At 41.2% G+C, this 27,216-nt stretch overlaps 2 protein-coding genes and 1 long non-coding RNA gene across 11 annotated transcripts in view; 1 reads left to right on the top strand and 2 right to left on the bottom strand.

Moving 5' to 3' along the window:
* f8a (coagulation factor VIII associated) overlaps positions 1-14,086 on the bottom strand; it is a 14,825-nt gene extending 739 nt beyond the window's left edge. The window contains exons 1-13 of one of the 4 annotated variants that reach the window (XR_007038258.1): positions 13,882-14,086; positions 12,542-12,588; positions 8,883-8,955; positions 6,664-6,823; positions 6,464-6,532; positions 6,222-6,342; positions 6,029-6,121; positions 5,752-5,816; positions 3,979-4,060; positions 3,813-3,859; positions 3,363-3,439; positions 3,082-3,264; positions 18-73 (exon numbers count right to left, since the gene is read on the bottom strand). Coding sequence is in view for 2 of the 4 variants with exons in the window: in XM_047365027.1 (XP_047220983.1) it covers positions 3,347-3,439; positions 3,813-3,859; positions 3,979-4,060; positions 5,752-5,816; positions 6,029-6,121; positions 6,222-6,342; positions 6,464-6,532; positions 6,664-6,823; positions 8,883-8,955; positions 12,542-12,588; positions 13,882-13,940 (909 nt within the window). In the remaining 2 variants the exon portion in view is untranslated. Of the gene's footprint in view, positions 1-17; positions 74-3,081; positions 3,440-3,812; positions 3,860-3,978; positions 4,061-5,751; positions 5,817-6,028; positions 6,122-6,221; positions 6,343-6,463; positions 6,533-6,663; positions 6,824-8,882; positions 8,956-9,253; positions 9,418-12,541; positions 12,589-13,881 lie in introns of those variants that run through there. The other 3 variants (XR_007038259.1, XM_047365026.1, XM_047365027.1) reach the window with 3 other exon arrangements.
* LOC124868166 lies at positions 9,529-26,899 on the top strand. 6 transcript variants are annotated; one of them, XR_007038263.1, is made up of 8 exons: positions 9,529-9,687; positions 13,904-14,102; positions 17,059-17,222; positions 18,935-19,060; positions 19,141-19,236; positions 19,345-20,130; positions 21,474-21,585; positions 21,697-22,148. It is a non-coding gene; the product is annotated as an uncharacterized LOC124868166 (long non-coding RNA). The 6 variants fall into 6 exon arrangements; XR_007038261.1 differs by lacking the exon at positions 21,697-22,148 and adding an exon at positions 25,954-26,899 and having other exon boundaries at positions 19,141-20,130; XR_007038265.1 differs by lacking the exons at positions 19,345-20,130; positions 21,697-22,148 and adding an exon at positions 25,954-26,899.
* The window catches only part of si:ch211-243a20.4, a 15,628-nt gene continuing 3,827 nt past the window's right edge, over positions 15,416-27,216 (bottom strand). Inside the window, exons 3-6 of the mRNA XM_047365028.1 lie at positions 17,701-17,822; positions 16,255-16,383; positions 16,048-16,158; positions 15,416-15,954 (exon numbers count right to left, since the gene is read on the bottom strand). Coding sequence (XP_047220984.1) covers positions 15,892-15,954; positions 16,048-16,158; positions 16,255-16,383; positions 17,701-17,822 — 425 coding nt within the window. The 3' untranslated portion in view covers positions 15,416-15,891. The remainder of the gene's footprint in view (positions 15,955-16,047; positions 16,159-16,254; positions 16,384-17,700; positions 17,823-27,216) is intronic.

Raw genomic sequence — 27,216 nt, forward strand, 5'->3', positions numbered from 1 at the left:
ATGTTATGAATGCTCACCACAGCTCAGTCTGCAAGGACTTCAGGGACTCTGTGTCTTTCTCCTGACAGGCCATCTGCAGAACAGCTCTGCTGTTAAACACGGACTAATAAAAACAACTACAGATTCAAATGGGTTTAAGGTCTCAGCTTTCTGTTTACAGCCTCATAACATGATCTTAGGCAGCATAACAAGAACAAATAAAGGCTCTTATTGTGTTTTACTCATACAGTGCCTCACAGTATAAACCTTTGCACTTTTTGTCACGATACAGTGTATGTACAGTGGTTGTAAAAGTATTCACACCCCTTGAACTTTTCCACATATTGTCACATTATAACCACAAACATAAACATATTTTATTGTAATTTTATGCGAAAGCCCAACACAAAGTGGTTTACAGTCATGAAGTGGAGCGAAAATTATACATGATTTTTTTTGTTTTACAAATAAAAACCTGAAAAGTGCAGTGTGGAAAAGTATTCAGCCCCCCTGAGTCAGTACCTTGTAGAACCACCTTTTGCTGCAATTACAGCTGCAAGTCTTTTAGGGTATGTCTCTACCAGCTTTGCACATCCAGTAACAGATTTTTGCCCATTCTTCTTTGCAAAACAGCTCAAGCTCAGTCAGATTAGATGGAGAGCACTTTTGAACAGCCGTTTTCAGATCTTGCCACAGATTCTCGATTGGGTTTAGGTCTGGACTTTGACTGGGCCATTCTAACACATGAATATGTTTTGTTTTAAACCATTTGATTGTAGCCCTGGCTTTATGTTTAGGGTCGTTGTCCTGCTAGAAGGTGAACCTCTGCCCCAGTCTCAAGTCTTCAGCAGACTCCAACAGGTTTTCTTCCAAAATTGTCCTGTATTTGGCTCCATCCATCTTCCCATCACCTCTGACCACCTTTCCTGTCCCTGCTGAAGAGAAGCACCCCCAGAGCATGATGCTGCCACCACCATATTTGACACTGGGGATGGTGTGTTGAGAGTGATCTGCAGTGTTAGTTCTGCGGTTCATCCAGAGTCACCATGGGCCTCTTGGCTGCATCTCATAAGTGCTCTCCTTTTTCAATGCCCCTTTTCCACTGGCTCATTGTAGCCGGCATGGCTCTGGACCACTCGGTTTCACTCTACTCGGTACGGCATCAGTTGTGTTTCCACTGACCTGCCAACGGCTGAAGCTATGGTGGCTGAAGCCCCGCCTCCAGCCATGAGTGTAGAGCACTGTGTTATGTGTTAAGAATGTGTTATGTTTTTTATGTCTAAAATAATCCACTGGGATAATTATCTGGGCCACAGCCCAACCAGAACTTATAAAATAAGGCTCAGGGGTTCTGATGCGGTTCTGATGCGGATGTGGCAGGAGAAGCAGAGAGGAGAGACGCTGCTGTCTGGATGGTGAAGCTCCAAAGTTTCCCCGCAGTTACAATTTTGGGCTTTATGAGGAATTTTTTGTCTCAGTCATGGCAATAACGAGGACAAGGACTTAAAAGCGCAAAACCGTGGACTTTTGCAGTTAGTTTTAGGTTGGATATTGCATATTCGTGCTCCGCAGATTCAGTGGACTCGTCCTCCCGTTTGGTTTGATATAGGCAGACTGATTACGAGAAGCTGCTCTCTGCCTGCTTCCTCCTCCTGCAGACGCTGGTTTGCTTAAGGACTGTCAATAAATGTCCGAACCAAACACGTTGTTTCGTGGTGGTGTTGTTTTGTGTGTTTGGGGGGAAATGTTTGTGTCTCTGAACAGCTGATTTTATGTGTAATCAGCTGATTTAGGATGTTATTACTGCATGTAATTCAGAAAGGTGATTTGTCCTTTTTCTTTTCTGTCAGCCTTCAGGCATGGTTTATGTCCCGTAAATGGTAAAATTACATGTATAACCTGCTCCGGCCACTGTGGTCCTTAATATTGTTATAGATGCTCTTGAATTTTATTAACTTTTACCTGCACTGTCTCAACGAAAACCTTCTCATTTTTCCTCCTCCCACAGCCAATCAGTGAACAGCAGCCTGTTCACGTCACACGCGGTCCCTACTCAGCCCCGGTTGGACCTGCTCAGGAGCAGGGACCAAAAAAGTAGTTACCGGTATGGAAAAAACGGTATTGGAAACGCTTGCAAAGCGAGCCGAGTGGAGTCAAGTAGGGCCAAATTGAGCCAGTGGAAAAGGGGCATAAGTTTAGGTGGACGGCCTTGTCTTGGTAGGTTTAGAGTTGCCATACTCTTTCTATTTCCGTATGACGGATTGAACAGTGCTCCGTGAGATGTTCAAAGCTTGGGAAATATTTTTTATAGCATATGCCTGCTTTAAACTTCTCCACAACTTTATCCCTGACCTGCCTGGTGTGTTCCTTGGACTTCATGATGCTGTTTGCTCCCCAATATTCTCTTAACCAACCTCTGAGGCCGTTACAGAGCAGCTGTATTTGTACTGAGATTAGATTACACACAGCTGGACTCTATTTAGTCATTAGCAATCATCAGGCAACTTCTGAAGGCAATTGGTTGGACTCAGAGTAAATTGGGCTGAATACTTTTGCACACCGCACCTTTCAGTTTTTTATTTGTAAAAAATGTTTCAAATCATTAATAATTTTCATTCCACTTCACAATTGTATACCACTTTGTGTTGGTCTTTGTTTGTGGTTGTAATGTGACAATATGTGGAAAAGTTCAAGGGGTATGAATACTTTTACAAGCCACTGTAACTGGGGTTTGTTGTGACAGACCAGCACACAGTAGTGCCTAATCATGAACTGGAAGGAAATGAAACATTGTTTTCAACATTCGCAAATTAAAACCTGAAAAGTGTGGACTGTATTTGATATTCAGCTCCAGATCTGAATACTTTGTATAAACATCTTTCAGTGCAGTTACAGCTGCAAGCCTACTAGGGTACAGCTGTACCAGCCCTGCATGTCTAGAGACTAAACCTTGACCTATTCTTCTGTACATATATCCCAGGCACCGCCAGATTGGATGAAGAGCTTCTGTGAACATCTCTTTTCAGTTCTTCTCTAAAGATTTTAATTAGATTTAGTTGTGGGCCATTCAAACACACGAGTATGGTGTGATAATCATCCTACTGTAGTTCTTGCTGTAAGATTACAGTCTTTGTCCTCCTGGAAGGTGAACCTTCACCGATCTTGTGCCTTCACCCCCATTATTCACAGTTGGTGTCTTCAGGGAGACAGTTTTATGTCACAAGTCGTATTTTGGATGTTGAACAGAAAAAGTTTTGCTGTGTCTCCGATACGGCTTGCAGCAAACTGCAGATAGAAATTATTATGGCATTATTACAAATAAAACAACAACAACCACTCCTACATAGATTTGTGGATGTCCATCCATCTATTGTCTACACCACCTCAAGCTTGCAGGGTCACGGGAGGGCAGCAGCAGTCTAGGTAAGGGGGTCTGCAACCTGAGCAGCAGCATATGACACTTTCATATGTAAAAATGATGGAAACCAAGAATCATTTTACTTCCACTTCACTATCATGCATTACCTTGTGTTGAGCTCTCACATTATACCTCGATAAAATACTCTGTGGTTGTAACATGACATGTAAAAAGGTTCAATACCTTCAGAGGCCACTATACATAAAGCAAAATAAAACACTACATATTAACTGTGAGAACCTGAAAGATACAGTCTAGTAACCCTGACAGAGCTGCAAAGGAGGAAAAAAAAACCATATAGCCAAACATTAATCACTGTCATGTATAGGCTTTGAAAAGCTATTTTTGTGTATATTTGAGGAGAAAAGGTCAAGAACTGTTTGACTTGGACCAGTGCATGTATCACAAAACTCACCACTACCGACTGCAGAAGCAGGAACACATTCTCAGGCAGAAAGGTCACTGAAAGAGGAAACAACATTCAGATTTACCCCACTGCCTGAATCATGCTGCGAGTTTGATGGGAGCGTTCACGTTTTCCTCTTACTCTCCAAAAGAGTTAAATATTAAGGAGCATCTACCTTGGCTGTGAGGGTCGAAGGACTCCCATGCGTATCTCTCCAGGGTCTGAGCATGTTCTGGTAATAGCTTCTGAGGTGGAGGCTGCAAAAAACAAAAAAAAACACACACATTGAAATGTTTTTCAATCTTATTTTGCATGATGGATCTGCACAAATAGTAGGAATGAATAGTTGAAGTGAAATGACAAAAATCTATATAAAATAGAGAAGCACTCAGAAGGTGCAGACCTCCACCAAGGCAATAGGGTCATTCACGTATGTCAGCTTTTTTCTAAACTGATGAGGTATCCTCTGGATGACTTCTGGACACTGCATGATAGTTACTCACAGACCGGGCAAGACGGGCACTGATCAGATAAGCAGCACAGAGACCAAAGGTAACCCTGAGGGAGCTGCAGAGTTTCACAGCAGAGACTGGAGTGTATGTCCATAGGACCACAATAAGGAAAAACCCATTATTTAGTGTCAAAAATAAGAAGCCATGTTTTGAGTTTGTCATAAGGCATGTAGGCGACTCCCTAAATGTATGGAGGAAAGTGCTCTGGCCAGATGAGACTAAAACGGAACTTTTCTGCCACCAAGGAAAACGCTTTGTCTGCTCGCTGTTTTGATTTTTTAATTTCTCTTATTTGTTGTTTCCTTCACAATAAACAAATAAAACCCAAAGGTGCTGGGCATGTTCTATAAATTAAATGGTGAACACTCTTAAACATCAAATTTTTGCCTCACAATTCCAGGTTGTGAGGCAGCAAAACATAAAAAAACGGCAAGAGGAGTGAATACATTTGCGAGGCACCCTGAGAACAACATTGTGGGGGCTGCATCATGCAGTAGGGATGATTTTCTTCATGGGGACAGGGAAGCTGGTCAGAGTTGATGAAAAGATGGACAGGGCTAACCCTGGAGGCACCTGTTAGAGGCTACAAAATACTTTAGACTGAAAGGATGTTCACCTTCCAGCAGGTCAATCACCCTAAACGCACACTCACACCTACAATGGGATGGTCCTGTCTAACATAGGACTTTAAGATTCTAAGAAAACATGACATTGTTGTTACTCTTCTCAAGCTTTCAGATCTTGGTTACTGAGATCTATATTACTTGTGGGGATAAAAGACTGTGAAGTTAATCTTAATGGTCCAAAACATCATTGGAAAGCAGAGTTTTAATGTGTGGCACCTAAAATCCTACAGCCTTCCAAATATTACATCCAAGTACTTCTTTAAAGCAGCAATATTTTACATACTGATGATGCCATTCCATATACCGTGTAGCTCTAGATCTACAGTAAGCATATTCCTGTATTAGAATGGCCCAGAAGAAAGTCCAGACTGATGGACAGATGGTTACAGATGTTCTTCATGCAGGGTAACTGAGCTTGGCATATTTTACAAAGAAAAACGGTCAAAGATTTCAGGTTTTAGATGTGCAAAGCTAATGGAGAGACTTGCAGCTGTAATTGTAGCAGACGCTGGTTCTCCAAAGCACCAACTCAGCAAGCCTGAGTAGAAATGCACCTCATATTTCTCAGGTTTTTAGTTATAAAACATTTTGGAAACCATCTCGTCTCATTTTTTTTCTTTCACTGCACAACCTATATATTTCTCTTAGACATAGAAGGTAATTAAAATACACAGAAATGTATGGTTGCTACGTGATATATTGAAAAAGAGTTCAAGGTGTGTGAATCCTTTGGGAAGGCCCCGTGTCTGGGGTAAAACCGTGTTGACAGAAGAACAACAAAGATAACAATAAGGTTTCTACCAAGCTTACCTCAAGTAACATCAGCAGTAGCACTCTGGATATCTCACATTTTGCCACAATGTCCAAAAAGGACCCTTTTATAAATAAAAACAAAGCAGAAAACTGGTGAGATTTTCAGTTCAATCACAGGAAAAGAAACAACACTAGAGACAATGTAGAAAAATACAACATTAGAGAGAGAACTTTGGTCTTAAAGGGTCATTTCAAAGGAATACAGTAAGCGATAAGAGTGATCCAATAAGCAGAATCTGAGTATTGTGACCAGCAGACTTTGATCAGAACTCACCAATAGGGTTTGTGGTGCCTGGCAGCTGCATTCCTCTCTCCTGACACATCAGCTGCATCTCTGTGAACACTGACAAAGCACCGTCATAGTCACCTGCAAATTACATGAGATGAAAGCAAAGTCAAACATCTGAAATCAAGCCCAACGTGCAGCAACAACATAATCTCGTTCAAGTGAGCGGCCCCCAACTCACGTGTGACGATTTTACACGTGGCTATTTCTCCCATGGACAGCAGAGCTTCTATGGGTGTCTGCGTCTGTAACTCTGCAGCTCTCTGGAAGTGAACGATCGCTTCCCCTGGTCTGTTCATTTCCTGTTGAGGTACAGGGAAAAGACTGATGTGCCATGTTGATTATATAAACCTTAAAGCAGAAATAAAAATGGGAAATTCTGCTTCATTAATCATAAGGGACAGCTGGAAGCAACGATCAAACCTTGAGCGCGTTCCCAAGTTCCAAACACAGGCTGGCTGCCATCACAGGCTGGTTCATCTCAATGTACACCTGTAACACATTTCCACATCAGCATTCAGTCACAACACAAGAATGTAGTCAGGAATCAATTCTGCACACAGACGCCATCTGTTATCATTTTCTTACGCTGAAAATGGTTCTATTACTGCTAGATAGCTTACCTTAATGGCAAAACTGTAGCAGTTGAGAGCAGCTTGAAGGTGTTCATCAAAGCCCGGAGCCTGCAGGGCTCTGATCTCCTTCTCAGATGAGAGAAAGAGACGTGCAGCATCGGTCAGGGCCAGAGCTTCCCCTGGGGCATTAAACAGAGTCTGCTCACACCTGCAGAAAAACCCAATAGGAATGTGAAAAACACACATGGAGCTCTGTTATCAATGCAAAAGTGATTTGAGTCATTTTCAAAATGTCAGTTACTGGTTTCTGAAAGGATTTGGTGCACTGGCCCAGCATAGCTTTCCATAGTAATAAAGTTTATAAACGTTTTGAAGCAAAAGCAGAACAGCTGTTGGTCCACCACTACTTTAACCCGAGCTTTAGACTTAGAACTGTGGCTAATGGATCTGCTTCTACTTAGAGCAGCTACAGTTAAAGTCAGGACTCAAGTTTTCTTAAACTGCTTCTTCACGTGTTTCCAGCAGAGAGCGTGAAATGTTTGGGCCTTGTGCATATTTTAACCCTGCTACTTTGATGCAACCTGATAACAGCTAGGCTGCTAGTACCTGGCATTTAGATGTGTATATTCACCGCGTGAAGGCTATAAAATAACGCTAACTAAAAATAGTACAGTTTCACAGAACTAACACAAAAAGGTCTAACAGGATGTCATTCTTCTTATTTAAAAACAGACAACCCTATTTAATCCTATTTAATCCCTGCTGCTGAAACAGGATATTGGTTGAAAGATGTTATAAATACACTGTATACTGATGTTAATTTTGATGCATAGACATTTAGCAAACACATGAAAACATAGCCACTAACCTTTAGTACCTTTAGTCGTAGGTTTCAAGTAAACAAGCTTATTCAGTAGAATACTATACCGACTAGTCAGCAGTTGGGCCCAAAAGACTCCGATGTTTGGCCACTCGTATTTTTACGCAACCGGAAATATTTCCAAACATCTGAATTTGTCTTTCATGTAAGTGAGGCATAAATGTAGGAGTTTTCATTCAGTTACCTGAGCCGCAGTGGACAGTGAGGGAGGGGCAGCCATTAAAAATACTTTAAACAACAGGAATGGGAGGATGGAAAATGATGATGGTTTCATAGTTTAAAGTATGAATTATATCTGTACAAAGTTTCCAAAAGCATGATAAAACAATTAAAATGAAGCGCTTATTATTTATGTATTTGCAAAAAAGTGTATGTAGAATGTCAAATATGATTAGACTTAACAGGAAATAAACAAAAATAAGTCTCAGTTCAGTCCAGGTGCAACTCCAAAAAAAAAAACCAATCTATTACACCTTTTAGTTAAAATGTAATAATAGAAACTGCAACTTTTAAATAGCTTTCAATTTATTTAGTTTAAATTTTAATCATTCAAATCTCCACATCAACTACACAACTAAATGTGATACAAACAGGATGGAAGTGAAATGGATTTAGGCTTCTGCGCATCAGCAAACGCAGACAGAGGCACGTTGCTAATCAGACTCATGTACGGGAAAACTGAGAAACTGTAGCAGACACACAACCCATCTGACCTCTGACTGCAGTCGGTAGCTTTTTCAAGCTCCTCATGCGTGGCTCTGTGCTGCTGCTTCTGTTCATCTTCACCTAACTTAAATGACTTGCTTTTCTCGACCACTTCGGCCTTTGGTAACGTAGAACAACATCTTTAACCTGGTTCACGTGGCTGCTATCAGATGCTTTATCTGCCATGTTTGTTTTGAAACAGCAGCTCAGAGACTGGAGCCAAACTCAGCTGACGTACAAGGAGAACACACACTCAGAGACACACACACTGCTTCAGACGGATACATGTTTGTTTAAAGAGAAAATAATGATGCAGACAGAAATATAAGCGGATGGATTATTACAGTGGAAGACATTGACAGATCATTGCAGCCATAGTGCATTTATTCCCACCCACTCATGATGAGATCACACAGAACTGAAAATAACACCGAATGTGAAAAGCCTTTAATTACTTTCTTTAAGTCAATATTGGCCTCTGAATAAATACCCCAAAAATGTCTCATTATGTCCCCATCCCAACCAAATAAACAGCAGACTGGAAAAACCCAAAAGAACATCACTGCTGGTCAACTGGCTGAGAAAATGCAATCCATTTACAACAACATATTATTACAGACACGATTTGAGTTTTTGTTTTATTTTTAACAAGAGTAATTTGTTGAAAGTCAACCCCACTCACCGAGCCATGGCCAGGTTACAGAAGGCAGCATACTGAAGACAGTCCTGCTGCTTCAGCTCTTTTGCCAGCTGACCTGGAAGCACACACGCAGAAGGAAAATCATTGAAACAGAAGAGGCACAGAATAAAACTGCTCTGAAACATCTGCTCCCTGTCACCACAGGGACAGACCAAGTGACAGCGCTGGTGTCCAATGTTGACGATTCTCACCCTAACAGAGACATTAGAGAGATTTGTGGATGTGGTGTAAAGCAAAGAGAGCCTTGTGCACAACCGTCCTCCTGAAAATCAAGACACTGAGAGAAAAGACACCAAAAACAATAAAAATAAACTCATCTCTGACCCAGTTGAGTCAAACAGACATTCTCGTACTTTTAAGCCATATTTAGAGAATTGTTGGTCTTTCATGTCTCTTCAGGAACATTCAGTAAAACTTGTGTTCCTTGTTTGTTGCATCTAACTGATGTAGCTTTATGTCTCAACTACTTTTTCCAATGACATTTGATCAGTTTAGTCTTTGGAGTCATGTTTTGTTTTTGTTTTTTCTGCTATTTCAGGCCTCGTTTAAAGGACAAAAATTCCATTGAAAACTGTTAAACATCTACATGACAACGTTTTGATTACAATCTCCGTTCACATGGCAACAGTAGAGATGTGAAAATGGTGTAATTCCCTCGCCCTGCCACTGGTTGGCGGTATGTTTCTTTGAAACAACATGAGCAAACATTTCCTGCTTACCAAACGGGGGTGAAAATGAGCACTTTGTTGGAAAACCGTCGTTGGATTTAAAAGATTCAGCAGCACAAGTAAGTACTCTGTAATCCGCCATTGTTGATCGTCTCATGTGGGTTTTAAACTGGTCGGTAGCTGTTGTGTTGAGTAATTTCTACTGAATTATACTGATTTCAGTCGTACTAATCAAGAGCCAGGGCTCTCCAGTAAAAATGATTCCATTTTTCCCCATCTACACAACAACGAAGACTGGGACCATTAGAAACCATTACACTCTGGAAGCCATTCTCAAATTGTGGCATTCCAGAGAAAATGCGTTGTTTTCATGTCAACAAATAGTAGAACCTCAACTAAACTTTTACGTTTTCTCGTGTAAACAGGGTGTTAGTTTATTTGTGTCTCTTTAGAACTTCGGTGCCACTTCTGTCTCCATGGTCACTTTCCCCTAAATCTTTTGTCAGACTCAGGTCCTTTCAAACCCATTACAGCTATGTTAGCTCTAATTTCACTTAGTGTCATAAATGTTTGCCTTTATGGTTAGTTGCTGGACGAAAGGAAGAGCGTTTAAAAGTTAGCACACAGCTTCAATTAATACAGCTAGAATCCACCAGTCAGGCTCAAAACCTGGGTGTAGTGATGGACTCAGACCTGAACCTTCAGAGGCACATAAATACAGTAACTAGGTCGGCCTTCTATCACCTAAAGAACATCTCCAGGATTAAAGGACTAATGTCTCAGCAGGACCTTGAAAAACTAATTCATGCGTTCATCTTTAGTAGAATTGATTACAGCAACGGTGTCTTCACAGCTCTGCCTAAAAAGTCAATCAGACAGCTGCAGTTGATCCAGAACGCTGCTGCCCGCGTCCTCACTAGAACTAAGAAAGTGGAGCACATCACCCTGGTTCTAAAGTCCTTACACTGTAGCTCAGAGAATAGAGTTTAAAATACTTCTGTTAGTCTATAAATCACTGAATGGCTTAGCAACAAAATACATTACAGACTTGTCAGTGGATCAACCACCCAGACCTCTCAGGTCTTCTGACTCAAATCTACTCTGCATACCCAGAACCAGAACCAAACATGGAGAAGCAGCTTTTAGTTCTTATGCTCCACAAACCTGGAATAAACTCCCAGAAAACTGTAAGAGCGCTGAAACTCTAAGTTGCTTTAAATCAAGATTAAAAACTTATTTGTTTAGAGTGGCCTTTGACTGTGCCATTTAGGCATGATTAGTTGCATTTTCAGTCCAATTTTCCTTTCAATTTCTTATCAATCATTTTATCATATATATATATTTTTATTTTTTTTATTTTTTATTATCATCTTATTTTAATTATTAATTTTTATGCTCTTTAATTATTTGTGTTCATTAATTATTTAATTACCTTTATGCCACTGTAGTGCACTTTTCCTATTATGTCTCTCTCTTTTTTCATGCACAGCACTTTGAATTATTGTCTTGCTACTGAAATGTGCTATATAAATAAACTTGCCTTGCTGGCCATTTTCTTTCCTCACTATTTTGTACCGCTGTAGTTTTTGCTGTTTCACGCCTGACTTCTCTGAGTACAAAACAGAGTCGTGACCACGGGACGCGTACAAACAGAGGCTGTACTGTATGAGAAAAGACATGAATATACGGATTTAAATAAACTTACAAGGTTATGGTAGCTGTAGATTACAGAGAAATAAATATAGTCTTTACAAAAAAAAGAAATCTACTTTTTAATGTAGCCAAGTAATGGCATCCTCCGGACCCGATCTGTGGAGATTTTGACCATTTCTAAAACGAGCGAATTATCATTATACCATTTACTTATTTTAAGACTAGATGCCTTATTCGTCTTTACTGGAAGGAGTCACAGCTTTCAAATATACAAAATAAATTAGACATGTTTGTATTTGTATGTATTTTTTCAGAGAACATTGCTGTTATTATTAAAAAACAGATTGGAGTATTTTTTTCAATCATTTAATCTTTGACTGGATCCCTATAGCTTACGTTTGGGGAATTTGCAGGTCTAGTGGCTATATTTTTTGGTTTTGTTTTGAGAAATTTGGATGGATGGATAGATGGATGTCCAAGATAAAAAAATTATTAATAAAAAGAACAACCCATGGCACTATTACTCATCCCTTTATTTTACTATAGTAAACATTATTTACCATCAGTTCTGTAACCACTTCAGAAACAAGTCCATATTAAATTGGACCAGTCAAACTTTCCCACAAAGAGACGGCTATTTAGCTGTTCTTCATGGACTGACTGGTGCAGTCTAAAGCTGTCACTGTAATTAAAATATATGTCGCCATGGATATACATTTGTCTCTGACATCCTGAAAGTCTGCAGACACAGTGTTTGACAACCATGATAAATAAACATTAAAAGTGCCTGCATTTGCTTTCCTGCCAGGCTGTTTCAGGTAACTGCTCCACTGGAGCAGCTACAGCCTCCTGATGAACATCTTTGATTGCCCAGGAGAAGTGTTAGAAAAGACAAACAGAATAGAAAAGCTTCATAAGTAATCTGAATCATTAGTAGATGTTTGTAAGAGGCATTTTGATCATAGTTTAGATTCATAAAGTCAGTGATTGCTTAGAGTTATTTTAATTTCATGAAATGTATCAGTATATATGTACAGTTCAAAAAGCAGCGGGTTAAACATTTATGTTTTGTTCTGGCAAACATTACTGTTACAAAAGAGGCAAATCTGATTCAAAATAAACAATTTTCTAAATGAGGTCTTATTTTCAATGTGACACAACATTGCTGTATCATTCACAACAAATTTAACAGGTTAACGATAGTATTTGTTTCCTACTTCATTGAAAAGTCATGCATGCTGTCTCAGGAATGTGATTCTCCCTGCACAAATTTGATCTAAATGGCAGATAATCTTGAACCCTGGTTATGGATCAACTCACCAAACTGCTCACTGGCTTCAGCGACATTCGGCTTTCGGAGGAAACGCCTGGAATGAGAAAACACAAACCTTTCATAATCTTGGTTATCCATGAGGGGCGCTAGCATGTTAAGTATTAGCGTACAATTCAGCGTGAAACATCTTAAGTATTTACGTGAAAAAATGAGTAAAGTGAGGCTTTCTCGGGTTGTACATTAATCTTTGACCTGTTATGTTAGACTGGGCTTAAATCTGACAATGATGGATACATAGAATTTAATTAGGGCTGCAGGAAATATGTCGACATGTTAATATCAGTGCACACAACAACAGTTTGGTATGAGTTCATAATTTCCAACCTAATAAACCTATTAGATGGATTCAAAGTGCAGGAAACCTGACACCCATGACAAAACCCAAAATGATAAAGGTCACACAATGTTGGAAGCACAGATGAGAAAGATAAGAGTGGAAAATATGAGGATTTAGTGGTAATATTTACCAATGTTATTGCAAATGTGTGATTTTCAAATATTGTGCAGCCCTAGTTTTAATGTGTATTTACTGTAGCCTGGAAACAAACAAAAAAAGGATTTCATAGAAAAATTGACTAAAACAAAACTTAAGAAAACTAAAAAGTTCACATGATGACATGTTTTTTTGATTTTAAAGTTGATCCATAATGGATTCATTTTAATAACTTGCATGATTCCCAGGACGAATATCGATAAGTGCTTAGAAATTTGAATACATTAACAAACCAGTATTCCATACTTTGATCCAATCAAGAGGCTTGTAGTTTAGACTAAGATAAGCAACAAATATTATTCATGTGTGAGGGTTCAAACCTCAACAACAGGCATGTATTAACTATTAATTTTCTCTCACTCTAATGTTAACAACACACGTTTAATCAAAACGAAGGCATGTGGTCAAATCCATGTTATTCTTCTTGGTCTTACACCTCAACATTAATAAAACCTGACATTTCTATCACATTGCTGAAGTTGTTGGTGTAGTGTCTAATATTGCACATGACATGAAAGTGCTTGGAGCATCTTGCCATGTAATCGCTCAACCTGACGGCTAACACTAGCTAATAATGGTAAGGCTTACTCAGTAAATCACAAATGCCAACGGTATAAAGTATATATTAGTTAATAAAAAACACACAGAGTAAGTTATAAAATAAATAATTGAAAAAACTGACAGAAACCAATAGCGACCGCTAGCTTCGCCACTTAGCATTAGCTTTCAATGCTACATATAGCATTCCTGATAATAAACTTTAATGTTTTTGACGTTATCCAGTAATTTCTCTCAACCTCAGTTTTAAACAGAATAACTCAAAGTCTTACTGACTTCTTTAATTTATTTGACACAGCTCTGTATCTCGCCAGAAAATCGCCCTCTGCAGCCATGGTCGACACAGCGAAGCAAGCCCAAACAGGAAGTTATTCCGACAGCAGCTTTGTCATTGGCTTACTGACAGCCTCGTCAAGATTTCATTGGCTTCCGTACGCAAACGTGTAAGAGGATATGACCAAATACGGAGTTTTCAAACTGACGTATCTAAATAGCAGGTAATCATATTATGGTATTATTACAATCCAGCCTTTTAAATTATGATGTGTATATTTTGTAGGCTTTTATTAGCATATAAAGTCATGCAAATAGTTTATATAATTACCTTTTTATGCACATATTATGATACTTTTATTCAGTATTAAGCCTCTTCTCACAACATGCTTCTCATCCATCCCTCATTCAGCTCTGTATTTTTACCCTTAGATGAACCATACTCCCCCCTGTTGAACTGTGTTTCAATATTTTTTCAAAATAATTTTGTAAATATTGTACAAGAATCTAAACCAATAAGGAAACAAGTCATCAATGAAGTGTCAGTCATAATGAACAAAAAAACAAGCCCCTCGTTCTAAAACAAGTTCTTTTGGAGCCTCCAGATATGTGATATTTTACCTTCTTTTGTCAGCAAGCCCTGTCTCTGGCATCATACTTATTTGACTCAGATAGTAGCTGCACTGCCCTACCTGCAGGTCTTCATGTCATTGACTACTCCACTTCAGCCTTAAAGGATAAAAAAGCTAGAAAGTAGCTCACAAAAGTGAACTCATCTGAAAAAAATATTGTTTTAGCTATGAAAAACTGAGATTTTTGTCATGCAGATATGATTTAATAGCAAATAGAAGTTTACTGCTGTGCTGTTGAAGAACCATCTGGCCACAGTAACGGCCAAAACTTCAGGTAAAATATATTCAGTGATGGTTATAGTGAAATAAATGAACAGATGATTAATCACAGTTACCTCCTAACATAACAGGAATTCTTAAAAATCTGAACAGGTATGTTAGTTCTCAGTTATTATTTAATTTTACAAATATTTTTTACCTCTTTGACTGTCATACTGTCCACGTGGGTTTGAAGACTTTTTTTTATGAATGGATTTCCCATTAGGTACCAGTATATCGAATAATACAATACAGTAAAAACTATATATTTTTTGAGCAGTGTATATATTTATAGATAGATAGATAGATAGATAGATAGATAGATAGATAGATAGATAGATAGATAGATAGATAGATAGATAGATAGATAGATAGATAGATAGATAGATAGATAGACAGACAGACAGACAGACAGACAGACAGACAGACAGACAGACAGACAGACAGACAGACAGACAGACAGACAGACAGACAGACAGACAGACAGATAGATATAGATATATGTACACTATCAACACCCTTACTAATACAGGAAAATGGCTTTTGAATAGCTGCCCACCATATTAACTACTTTATATTAAAGGGTTAAAAAGCAGGAAAAGAAAATCTCAACAATACAATAAATAAATAAATACAAAATCAGTGAATGAAACTTCAGAAACGTTTATTTAATTCAGCTATTTGATGTATAGCAGACACCAATTTTGGTAATTTTATCATTTGAATACAAATACAGGTTACTCTTATTACATGTGTGTACTTATTATTTAAACTGTTTTATAGTAAGACCTGTTGCAGAGTATCTTTATTTTATTTTTTTACTTTTTGTGAAATAGCTTTTGACTTGTTTTTCCCTGGTGATGTGAAGGTGACACTGAAGAAGCACTGATGTTTTGTTCTGCTTTTGCATTACAGAATATACAATTTACAATTTGTATATTGTACATTGTAAATTGTATATTCTGTAATGCAAAAACAGAACAAAAGAGCAAAGTGTACTGGAGTCAAATTCCTTGTTTGTATGTACGAACTTGGCAATAAAGCTAATTCTGATTCTGATACTGATTCTGATGTTCATCTCAGGTGCTATGAAGCAAAATCTGTCAAAACCTGTTTATTTAACTCAGAAATTCTCATAAACAGAATCAAAGATGCCTTCATCCTGGGCTTCAGCATTTTGCTCCACCTGTGGGGGTAGAGCAGAAGACAGGACAGTCATGTGTTTTATTTTTACATTAAATCTTTTATTATTGACATCAGGCATTTTAGGTTTTCTGACCATGTTTGGGAGTTCCTTTTTTGCGGATTTTGTTTTGGTTTGCTGCTCGTCGCTAGTGGCAGCTGAGCGATCCAGGACATCATAAATGGACCTGTTCCAAGGCTCTAGACTCTGTCAGGGTCCAAGAATTATTAACCAGAATAAAGTCATAAAATCATGGCAGATAGGGAACAAAAAGAAATGAGTAGGAACAAAATTGATGCTTACGGCATAGAAAGAAGAAGACTGAGCGGTTCTCATGTCCATGTTATTTTCCTTTGTTTCTGTCCCCTCCCCGTCTTCTCCGTTTTGGTTCTGTTGTCTGCTCGTGTCGAGAGATTCAGAGTTTGGCTCTTTCTAAGAAAATGCATACATATTTGTAAACAAGCTTGATGGCAACAGGTTAACAAGGTCTTTGTTTTAGCTACAATGCCAGAGGTGTACCTGTTCATGGCCATTAATGTCAATCATGTTGGGCTTGTAATGATTTATTTTTTCAGGGTGAAATGATTATACACCACATTTACCCAGTGAATGTTAACAACAAGAATTTAGTGCAGATGTTTGAATTTATCATGGATTTTCCATAAGCCACACAGGTTTAAAAGTTGGTTCGGTGGAAAAAATAACACAGATGCAGTCACTCTACAACATTTCAAGTAACAATCCAACTAAGAATGACACAGCCAGTCACTTTTATATTTGTCAGAATAATGGCCTGAGGTTTGGCTTTTTTATTTCTGTTCTAACTAACCGTTTGGCCTCTCTTTCCCTCTCACCATCACTGTTTTTAAAACATTTGCCTCTCTTTAATATTAACTTCTTCAGTGAAAACATGACATTTATCATTCAAATATTACACCAAACCAATTAAAAACTAAATTGGGCTTAATTAAGAGTATGTTAAATGTATACTCCTTCCCTATCATTTGATCTGATTAGTGAAATGTACTAGTACTGCCACAAGCCATCATCATGTTTTTGTTTTTTTTCACGGCACTAGAGGCCTTTATTTTTTCATTTTTCCAACAGTAAGTAGACAGGAAAGAGGGGAAAGAGAGGAGGAAACATTCGGCAAATGTTGCCAGGTCCAGGATTCCAACCCAGGACAGCTGCATCAAGGACTACAGCCTCTGCACACGGCCAGCACTGCGCCCAGCCACCATCATGTTTGACAGCTGGTGCAGTGTTGTTAGGTTTGAAAGGCTCAGTTTAACACCTCAAAATCTTCTTCTTGTTATTGAAGCCTGATGGCTCAACTTTATCCTTGTCTGACCATAAAACCTTTCTCTGAAAGTTATATTACTGAACATTTCGGCTGAGCATGAAGGTGTTGTCAACTTTGGAGCAGTGTAGTTTTTGGTCAGCACCCTCTAATCCCTGGTGAAACTTGCTTCACTGTGGACAGCGACATTAGTGTTTCCGCAGCTTCCAGCTCATGACTCCAGCTTTTCCTCTAAAAGTTCAAAAATTTGTATGGATCTACATTAGATATGAGTAGGTGTGTGTGTGTGTGCATGTGTGTGCGTGCGTGCATGGTTTTTTGACTTGCGCTCGACTTTCCAAATTTGGGAAAATCTGCACAGGTTTTGTAACATCCCAGCATGAAACACGAAACCATATCTTTACCTTGCAACATGCTGTTTCTTAACTTCTGCACAGCACAAATCTTACCCAATGTCCTCTGAAGACAAACACGGAGCCAAGCACACTGAAGACCAGCAGCACACCAGTGCAGACAGCCACTATGATGATCTCTGTGTAGTCCAAGATCACGGACTCCCTGTAGCCTTTAGCTGGAAAACACACATGGTCAGCCTGTGCTGGAATGCAGCAAAACTGGATGGCAGAGGTTGACTTATAGATTCCCCATCTGGTGGGAAAATAGTTGTGACTTATATAAAAGGGCCCCTTAACTGTAAAAATTACACATCTTGATTTTTGTGTTTTTTCAATTTCAAACTGTAACAAAATAAAAAAGGGATTCTGTCAAAAAGTCTAAAACGAGCACAACCACGTGCATTATCAGCAGATCATTTGAACTCTCTTTATCCAAAAATATATAAAAATGTTGAAACTGATTGTTTTGGTGCCCTGTGACCCCTTGGACAGGCGACCTGTCCAGGGGGTACCTCTAGCCCCCCTGCGGCTCTGCAGGAACAAGTGGGCATAGATGATAGATGGTGGTTTTGAAAAAGTGTGATACTATTTTCAATGTAAAGGGACAATGCTCTTTTTTGTGTTTTGTTTTATTTTGAAGATGTTACCAGTAGTCAGTATCTAGCAGCAAAGAGTAGAAAGAGGTTTTGTTTGTAAATCGAAACTAACAACCACCAAATCAAGATTTCTGCAGTTTTTAACCAATCCAGCCTCTAAAATGTAGAGGTTTACGCAAACAATATTTTATACCATTTTTACTGCAATTATTTTCAAATGACATCTTTTTTTAAACACATAAATAGTTTTAACATCCACATGTTGTATGTGTTAAACATAACCCGGTTGAGAATCTGCATATGGCTTCATGTAAAAACAAAATTAAGTACTCTCTTGAACGACTCCATCATTTTTAAGATTAGGGTTGTCTTAGGATGGCAAGAAACCTTTTTTTGAAATGGTCATCTGCTAGCTAGCCTTAGCTTGACCTTTCGCAAAAGCTCCTTTGGCAGAGTGAGGACGTAGGGGATGCGATGCGCTTGGAGATGGAAGCAGGGCAGCAGATCCAGCCAGTGCCTTAGCTTAGAGCTTACCTTTAGGAAACAACACTATTTCCTAAAGGTAGAGCTTACCTTTAGGAAATAGAGGCTAAACAGTGCACTGTTTAGCCACCATTTCTCAGTTGCTGGATAACAAGAATGTCGGGGTTCTGGAGTTCTCTGTTTTCTGTGCCTGCTAATTACCTTTTCAGTCTCTAGATGGCGCCAGGAGCAAGGAGGAACTGAGCCACAGGTGTTCTCCATCGTAATAGACCTGCCCAGGGGCTTAAATACTACAGACAGCCAACACTCCAGTGCCTGAGTTTTGACCTTCAGTGGTAACTCTAGCTGGCCTATTCTTTAGCTCTCCTTTGTGAAAGTTTTCTCCAGTACTTACCTTCTCGTGTCCTCCTTCCAGGTTATTTTGTGGTCCTGTACCCAGTATCCAGTTCTGCCATCAAGTAGAAGTTCTGACTTACTCGTCTCAAAAGGATTATCTTCGGATGCCGCTTCGGTAGTTGTGGAGGTTTTCTCCTTCAATATTCCCTAGTATTTAACCGTTCTCCTTGATCATTCCCACATGACAATGTAAAGATATCTTTTATTCTCGGACTTCTTACAGGGAGGGCATTAAAATGGGCAGAGGCCCGTTTTACTGACTATAACCAGTTTGGTTGTACATATGATAAATTCTTACTTGAATAGAAGCTAACATTCGCCACTGAGGCTGACCAGACCAATACTACCCGACGTCTTTGGGCAATTAAATAAAGAAATAGACCTGTTCTCAATTGAGTTTCGTACTTTTGCAGCTGCTTCAGATTGGAACTCCTGTGCTCTTAAAGCAGCTTTTTTCCATTCCCTGAATGATTCTCTAAAAGATGAACTAGCAATATTAGATGAACCAGAGACATTAAATGAGCTAATAGCATTAGCCACGCAGAGAGAGACGAAGGCCGCGGATTAAGAGAGTTGTTGTGAGACCTCAGCCACCCCAGTATGTATCCGGTCCCTCTCCACCATCTAATCCTAATCCTGTTCGTTCTGAACCCGAACCCATGCTGATTGGAAGGACAAGACTTACCCCTGAAAAACGGCAATGTCAATTGCAATTGTCAAAACAATGTTTATACTGTGGGACGTCCGGACACTTTATTGCTATCTGCCCCGTGCGACCAAAAGTCAGGGTCCGTCAGTAGATGGGGTGACCTGGCGGACCATCAATTAAACCCCGAAAGAAACAGATTCACTATTCCTGCTACCATCCTGTTCTCGCAAGAGTCTCTAAACCTGTCAGCATTAATCGACTCTGGAAGCAAGCAGAACCTCATCGACCAGCGTCTAGTGGACCAAGCACAAATTGACACAGAACCGCTTCCCAATCCTCAACACGTATCAGCCATCGACGGTAAGAGACTTCAAAGCATCACTCACACACCAAACCCCTGGAACTCATAATTTCTGGTAATCATAGAGAAACCATATCCTTCTTAGTGTTCCCCGTCTCTCAACACCCCATTGTTCTAGGTTTTCCTTGGCTTCAAAGACACAACCCACATCTCAACTGGTTTAACTGTCTCATTGATTCCTAGTCTTCTAGCTGCCTATTATCCTGTTTACAGTCTGCCTAAACAACCAGTCACTGAGGTCAAGCACACAGAGTTTCCTGACCTATCGGCAGTTCCTTCAGCAAGGTCTTCAGCAAGGCTAAGGCCCTCTCCTTACCAGCTCACACACCATACAATTGTGCCATTGATCTCCTGCAAGGGCCCCATTACCATTGAGTCGGCTATATAACATTTCACGCCCTGAACAAATGACTCTTTATCGGCCGGCATAATCCGTCCATCCTCTTCTCCCCTGGGGGCAGGTTTCTTTTTTGTGGGGAAGAAAGACGGTTCCCTTCGCCCTTGCATTGATAACAGAGGTCTCGACCCTCGACCGGATAACAGTCAAAGACAAATATCCTCTTCCTCTCCTCTCATCAGCATTCGAACCTGTACAAGAAGCCACAGTTTTCTCCAAACTCAATTTTCGCAATGACCATTATCTTGTTAGAATCTGTGAAGGCGATGAATGGAAAACAGCTTTCAAGACACCACTGGGCCACTTTGAGTATTCTGTCATGCCTTTTGGCCTCTGTAATGCCCCGGCTGTTTTTCAAAACCTAGTGAATGACATTCTGCGAGATTTCATAGACCGCTTCGTCTTTGTCTACCTGGATGACATCCTCATTTACTCAAGGAACATCTCTGAGCATCGCCGACATGTCCACCTGGTCCTGCAACGTCTCCTCGAAAATAGGTTGTATGTCAAGGCAGAAAAATGTGAGTTCCACAAATCCTTGGTAACCTTCCTTGGCTTCTTCTTAGAGGGTGGGCAGGTTCGTTCAGACCCAGACAAGATAAAAGCAGTTCTCGGCTGGCCCACTCCAGATTCCCGCAAACAGCTTCAACGCGTCCTTGGTTTCGCCAACTTTTATAGAAAATTCATTAGGAACTACGGCCAGACAGCAGCTCCTCTAACGGCCCTAACTTCCATTAAACACCCTTTCAAATGGACCCCCAAAGCTGATTCTGCTTTCCTGGATCTCAAGAAAAGGTTCTTTCAAGCTCCCATCCTCAGCCATCCTAACCAATCTAAACAGTACACTGTGGAACTAGATGCATCTGACATAGGAGTGGGGGCGGTGTTATCACAAGTGTCTGACTCAGATGGTAAACTTCACCTCTGTGCTGTTTTCTCCCACAGACTGAGCCCAGCTGAAAGAAACTATGATGTGGGAGATCAAGAGCTCTTGGCTATTAAACTGGCCTTAGAAGAATGGCATCACTGGCCGAAAGGCGCAGAACACCCAGAAGTGGTATGGACTGATCATAAAAATCTAGCCGACCTATAATAAGCCAAACGTCTTAACTCTTGCCAGGCCTGCTGGTCTCTTTTCTTCTCTCATTTCAATCTATCCATTTCATAGAGACTCGGATCAAAGAACCTGAAACCAGATGCCCTGTCCTGATAATTTTCCCCTCTTGATTCAGAGAAAGAGCCTGCTCCTATCTAACCAACTAGTTGCACAGTAGGAGCCCTCACATGGGAGGTTGAGGATTTGGTGTCTCGAGCCCTGGAGAATGAACCTGACCCTGGAATAGGACCCCAGAACTGAACCTACGTTCCCACCTCTGTAAGATCCTGTCTGATTCACTGGTTCCACTCAGCAAGATTCTCCGCTCACCCTGGTTCCAGCCATACCGTCTTATCTCCAGAAGATATTGGTGGCCATCGCTACATAAAGATGTAAGAGAATATGTACAAGCCTGCACAGTCTGTCCAAGACACAAATCCACTAACCAATCTCCAGCCGGTCTGCTACAGCCTCTCAGCATCCCCAAACGTCCCTGGTCAAACATCGCTCTCGCTTCGTCGCTTGACTACCTAACTCTAAAGGTATGACCATCATTCTCACCATCGTTGACCGTTTCTCTAATGGTGCGTTCACACCAAACGCGATTTCTGCGAATTTTTCACCTCATTTGTGTGCTTTTGCCCGGTTCACATTCCGCGTGAACTCCACGTTGGCATTCGGCAACAAGCGGCAACGCTTCGCCGCGTCATCAAATAGGAGGAGTTTCCATCTGCTGCTTGCTGGTTTCAACTGAACATGGTGGACATGGATTTCACAGATAATCACAGTGTTTTACCTGTGGAGAGCTGAAAAACGCCACCGTCATCAACGTCCCTGGGTTCACCAGATACTTCAGAGACGGGAACAGTTCGGAGAGTACCACCACCTACTCCAGGAGCTGCGTCTGGATGACGGTCGATTTCAGCGGTACTTCCGTCTATCCAGGACCCAGTTCAACTATCTGCTGCCCCACGTTGGGAGACGAATCGGCCTCCAGGATGCCAACTACCGGCGACCGCAGTGAAGCCAGCCCGAAGCCGGACACTGGACACTCAGCGGCATCCAGCCCACGGCCGATCCGAGTCAGGCACCCAGATTTCGGCTAGCTGCTCTCTGTTGCTCCCTCTTCTGAAGCGCGGTGGTTCACTAAGGACCGTCAATAAGTTTCCGAACCAAACATTCGTGGAAAATCTGAGTGCCTGAATCGGATCAACCGTGAGCTAGATACCAAACTAACTTCACCACGGTTTACCGGCACTGTATCCCCGCTGCTGAACACCTGTCCATCTGTCTTCGGTGAATAAATAAATCTCAGCTCAGTAACAAAACTGCCGATTTGTAATGTCCAAATCTCCTAAATATAAGATATTTGTGCCTAAACATAACCAGGCCAGGTCCTTTCTGTACTTGTCTCAGTAAAAGTAATTAGTTGAGTCATACAACTCTGGCTTGCCACACACCGCCACTATGATCTGGTCCTCCATCTTCACTGACAACCGCTTCTTCTCCGCTTTGGTCCTTCACCCTACGTCACAGCCACATCCAGTCCCTGATTGGTGGACGCAACGCGAATTTAGGAAAAAGTTTAGATTTTTCAACTCGTCCATCGCACCGCTCCGCTCCCGCTTCGCTTGCCGCGCCTTCTGCGCCGCGCCCTCCACATCCTTCGCACCGGGCCGCGCCGCTCCGCTCCTGAACGCGCCTCTACATAGGGATAACATGTAAATTGGCCGCTCCATGGGATACCACAGGAGATCCTCTCTGATCGGGGACCACAATTCATCGCACAGGTTTGGCGACAGTTCTGTTCAGCCTTAGGGGCTAAGTTTTCTTTAACCTCTGGATATGTCCCAACCAAGATGGCGCCGATGATGGCAGCCTCGGAGCTTCGCTCTCTCTTTGTTTTTGTAGTTTGTGTGTTTTTATGTTTTTCGAGCCACAGTATTGTGGTGTCGGGCCACAATCCTGTGGTCTCATTCAGAAGAGAGGAACTTCTCAACATCAGTCCTCTCTTGGAATTTTTTCACCATCTTTCATTGATCCGAGGTTCAATGAGCTCCTGGCAAGCGGAGCTGCAGCACTATACGGGATAGTGCGCCAAACGCGTCGGAGGGGAAACCGTGCTGGCGCGCTGGTAAAGCTCCGCAAAAGAGGACTTCACACACCACTGCCTTCAATCCACCTGGCAAATGTCCGCTCTCTAAACAACAAGATGGACGAGCTGCTTCTTCTCACCGGTAAAAACACGGACCTCCGCGGATCAGCGATTCTCTGCTTCACTGAGACATGGCTGACCGCGCACTGCTGTTGCCGGACTTCCAGCTGCTCAGAGCGGATCGCAGCACGGATCTATCGGGGAAGAGGCAAGGAGGCGGAATCTGCTTTTATATAAATGAAGGTTGGTGCAGAAACGTAAAAATGCTGGGAAAAACATGTAGTCAGGATCTGGAGTCATTTTCCATAATCTGTAAACCGTTTTATTCACCGAGAGAGTTTTCCTCGTTTATAATAATTGGCTCATATTTTCCACCGCATGGCTGCACTTCTGCCGCGGAAAAACATCTTGCTGAGCTGATTACAGACCTGGAGAAAAAATACACGGACTCTTTCATCATAATACTGGGAGATTTTAACAGCGCAAACCTCTCAAATGAACTCCCCAAATACAGACAGCATATTAAGTGTCCCACCAGAGACAAAAACACACCGGACCATTGTTACACAGCTTTAAAGGACTCATATCATGCTGTTACCAGGGCTGCTCTGGGTTTTTCGGATCAATATCTAATCCACCTCATCCCAACCTACAGACAGAGACTAAGAGCTTCCAAACCCAAGGTTCACACTGTTAAGAAGTGGACTGAGGAATCAAAGCAGATGCTACAGGCCTGCTTTGAATGCACAGACTGGACTGTTTTTGAAACCTCAGCCACTGACTTAAACCAACTAACTGATGTGGTGACATCATACATCAGTTTCTGTGAGGACATGTGTGTGCAGACCAAGACCTTCTGCACCTTTGGGAACAACAAGCCATGGTTTACTCCACACCTCAGGAATCTGCGCAGGGAAAAGGAAGAAGCTCACAGCAGTAGAGATTGGGCGCGGTACAGGCAGGCCAGGAACAAACTAACAAAAGAGATCAAAGCAGCTAAGAGAAGCTACAGTGAGAAGCTTAAGAACAGCCTTTCTACTGGTGACACTTCAGCTGTATGGACCGGTCTGAGAAACCTGACTGCCTACAGGAGCCCCCCAACCCATCCTGAACAGAGTCGTCTCCTGGCCAACCGTCTGAATGGCTTCTACTGCAGACATGACAAGGAGCCATTCACACCTCAAATCATCCCCTCCACATCCCATTCAGGAATAAGTTCTTCCCACAAAGCTACCAACCCCCTACCTTCAGATCCTCTGCTGTACTAAAGATCTCTGAGGAAGATGTAAATACGCTCTTTCAGCACATGAAAACAAAGAAAGCTGGAGGACCTGATAACGTCTCCCCATCATGCCTGAAAGCCTGTGCAAATCAACTCGCTCCGATCTTCACAAGGATCTTCAACAAATCACTGGAGAAATGTGAGGTCCCCTCCTGCCTCAAACGATCCACCATCATCACCCCCATACACCCCCCTCACCATCCTCAACAACACTGTATCGGCCGTGGACCACTTCAGGTTCTTAGGAACCACCATCTCTGAGGACCTGAGACGGTCTTCACACATAGACACTGTTCGGAAGAAGGCCCAGCAGAGACTGTACTTCCTGAGGCAACTCAAGAAGTTCAACCTTCCACAGGGGCTGCTGGTCATCTTCTACACTGCCATAATTCAATCTATCCTGTCTTCATCCATCTCAGTGTGGTTTGGCTCATCCACAAAACAGGACAGGTCCAGACTGCAACGAATAATCAGGAATACAGAGAGAATAATCAGGGCTGACCTTCCCTCCATCCAGGACTTATACAGGTCTAGGGTCAAAAAAAGAGCTGGAAAAATCTCTACAGACCCCACACACCCTGCACATAAACTGTTCAGAGCTTTACCTTCAGGCCGCCGCTACAGAGCACTGTTCGCTAAAACCAGCCGCCACAGAGACAGTTTCTTCCCCCAGGCTGTTTCTCTGTTGAACATTCAATAGAGTACAAAACAACAGCATACAGATGTTGCAAATGCACCTTTTTATTATATATGTGTATATTGTACATTGTAAATATGTATATTCTGTAATACAAAAACAAAACCAAAGAGCAAAGTGTACCAGAGTCAAATTCCTTGTTTGTATGTACGAACTTGGCAATAAAGCTGATTCTGATTCTGATATCATCCACAGTCAAATGGCCAGACCGAAAGAATGAACCAAGAGCTCGAATCCGCTTTGAGATGCCTCACCTCAACCAACCCCACTGACTGGAGCCAGTTTCTCCCCTGGATTGAATACACCCATAACTAACACATGTCTGCAGCTACTGGATTCTCCCATTCAAAGCTTCTTTGGGCTATCAACCCCCTCTGTTCTCGGCAGACGAGAAAGAGATATCTGTCACCTCCGTTCGCCACCACATCCGTAGATGTTCACACATCTAGGACGCTGCCAATCAAGCCTTCCAACGCACAGCCACTCAAAATAAAAGGTTTGCAGACAGAAGGCATACCCCAGCCCCTCAGTATCAGCCTGGACAAAAGGTTTGGCACTCATCACGAGATATTCCCCTAAAATCCATCTCCAGGAAACCCGCTCCCAGATTCATCGGCCCCTACAAGATGAAGACAGTGATCAGTCCCACAGCTGTTCGGCTGAAGCTGCCATCAACTCTCCGCATCCATCCCACGTTCCACGTTTCCCAGATCAAACCTTACATCACCAGTGCAACTTTTGGTTATCATGGTGATTGAACACAAACTGGTGGCGCACCATTTCTGATGACCACACAGTCAAACTAATTTCTTAGGTCCCTCTTCCTGCTGCTTGGGGGTCAAGAGATGAAACAACTGCTCTGATCCTAAATGCTGCTTGACCTCCTACCTCCTTCAATTATATTCAAAAATTTTATTTCACAACATATTTTAAATATGCATGTGTGTAGTGCCAAAAAATTGGTAGTTACTTGTTTCTCTTCCTTAAAACTGAGATGGAAACATGACTTCTCTGATGCAAGTCATCAACCGATTTAACCACAACAAATTGTTTTATCTGATTTTTATAAATCAGATGATTTTTTTAGCTATTTGATTTTACTATCAGCACAGAGACATGACCCACCTGCCGAATTAAAGGTTTTAACCCCTTTTTCTGTTTAATTCGTATGTATTTATTTGCCACAAATTTATAACATAAAGACATCACATGGTTAAGTCTAAAATGTTGGTGGGAGGGGAAGATCAAAAGTTCAGAGACCCAGAAAGAGGTTATCAACTACAGGTCCTTCTCAAAATATTAGCATATTGTGATAAAGTTAATTATTTTCCATAATGTCCTGATGAAAATTTAACATTCATATATTTTAGATTCATTGCACACTAACTGAAATATTTCAGGTCTTTTATTGTCTTAATACGGATGATTTTGGCATACAGCTCATGAAAACCCAAAATT

Source organism: Girardinichthys multiradiatus, chromosome 5 (assembly GCF_021462225.1).
Source record: "Girardinichthys multiradiatus isolate DD_20200921_A chromosome 5, DD_fGirMul_XY1, whole genome shotgun sequence".
NCBI lineage: Eukaryota > Metazoa > Chordata > Actinopteri > Cyprinodontiformes > Goodeidae > Girardinichthys > Girardinichthys multiradiatus.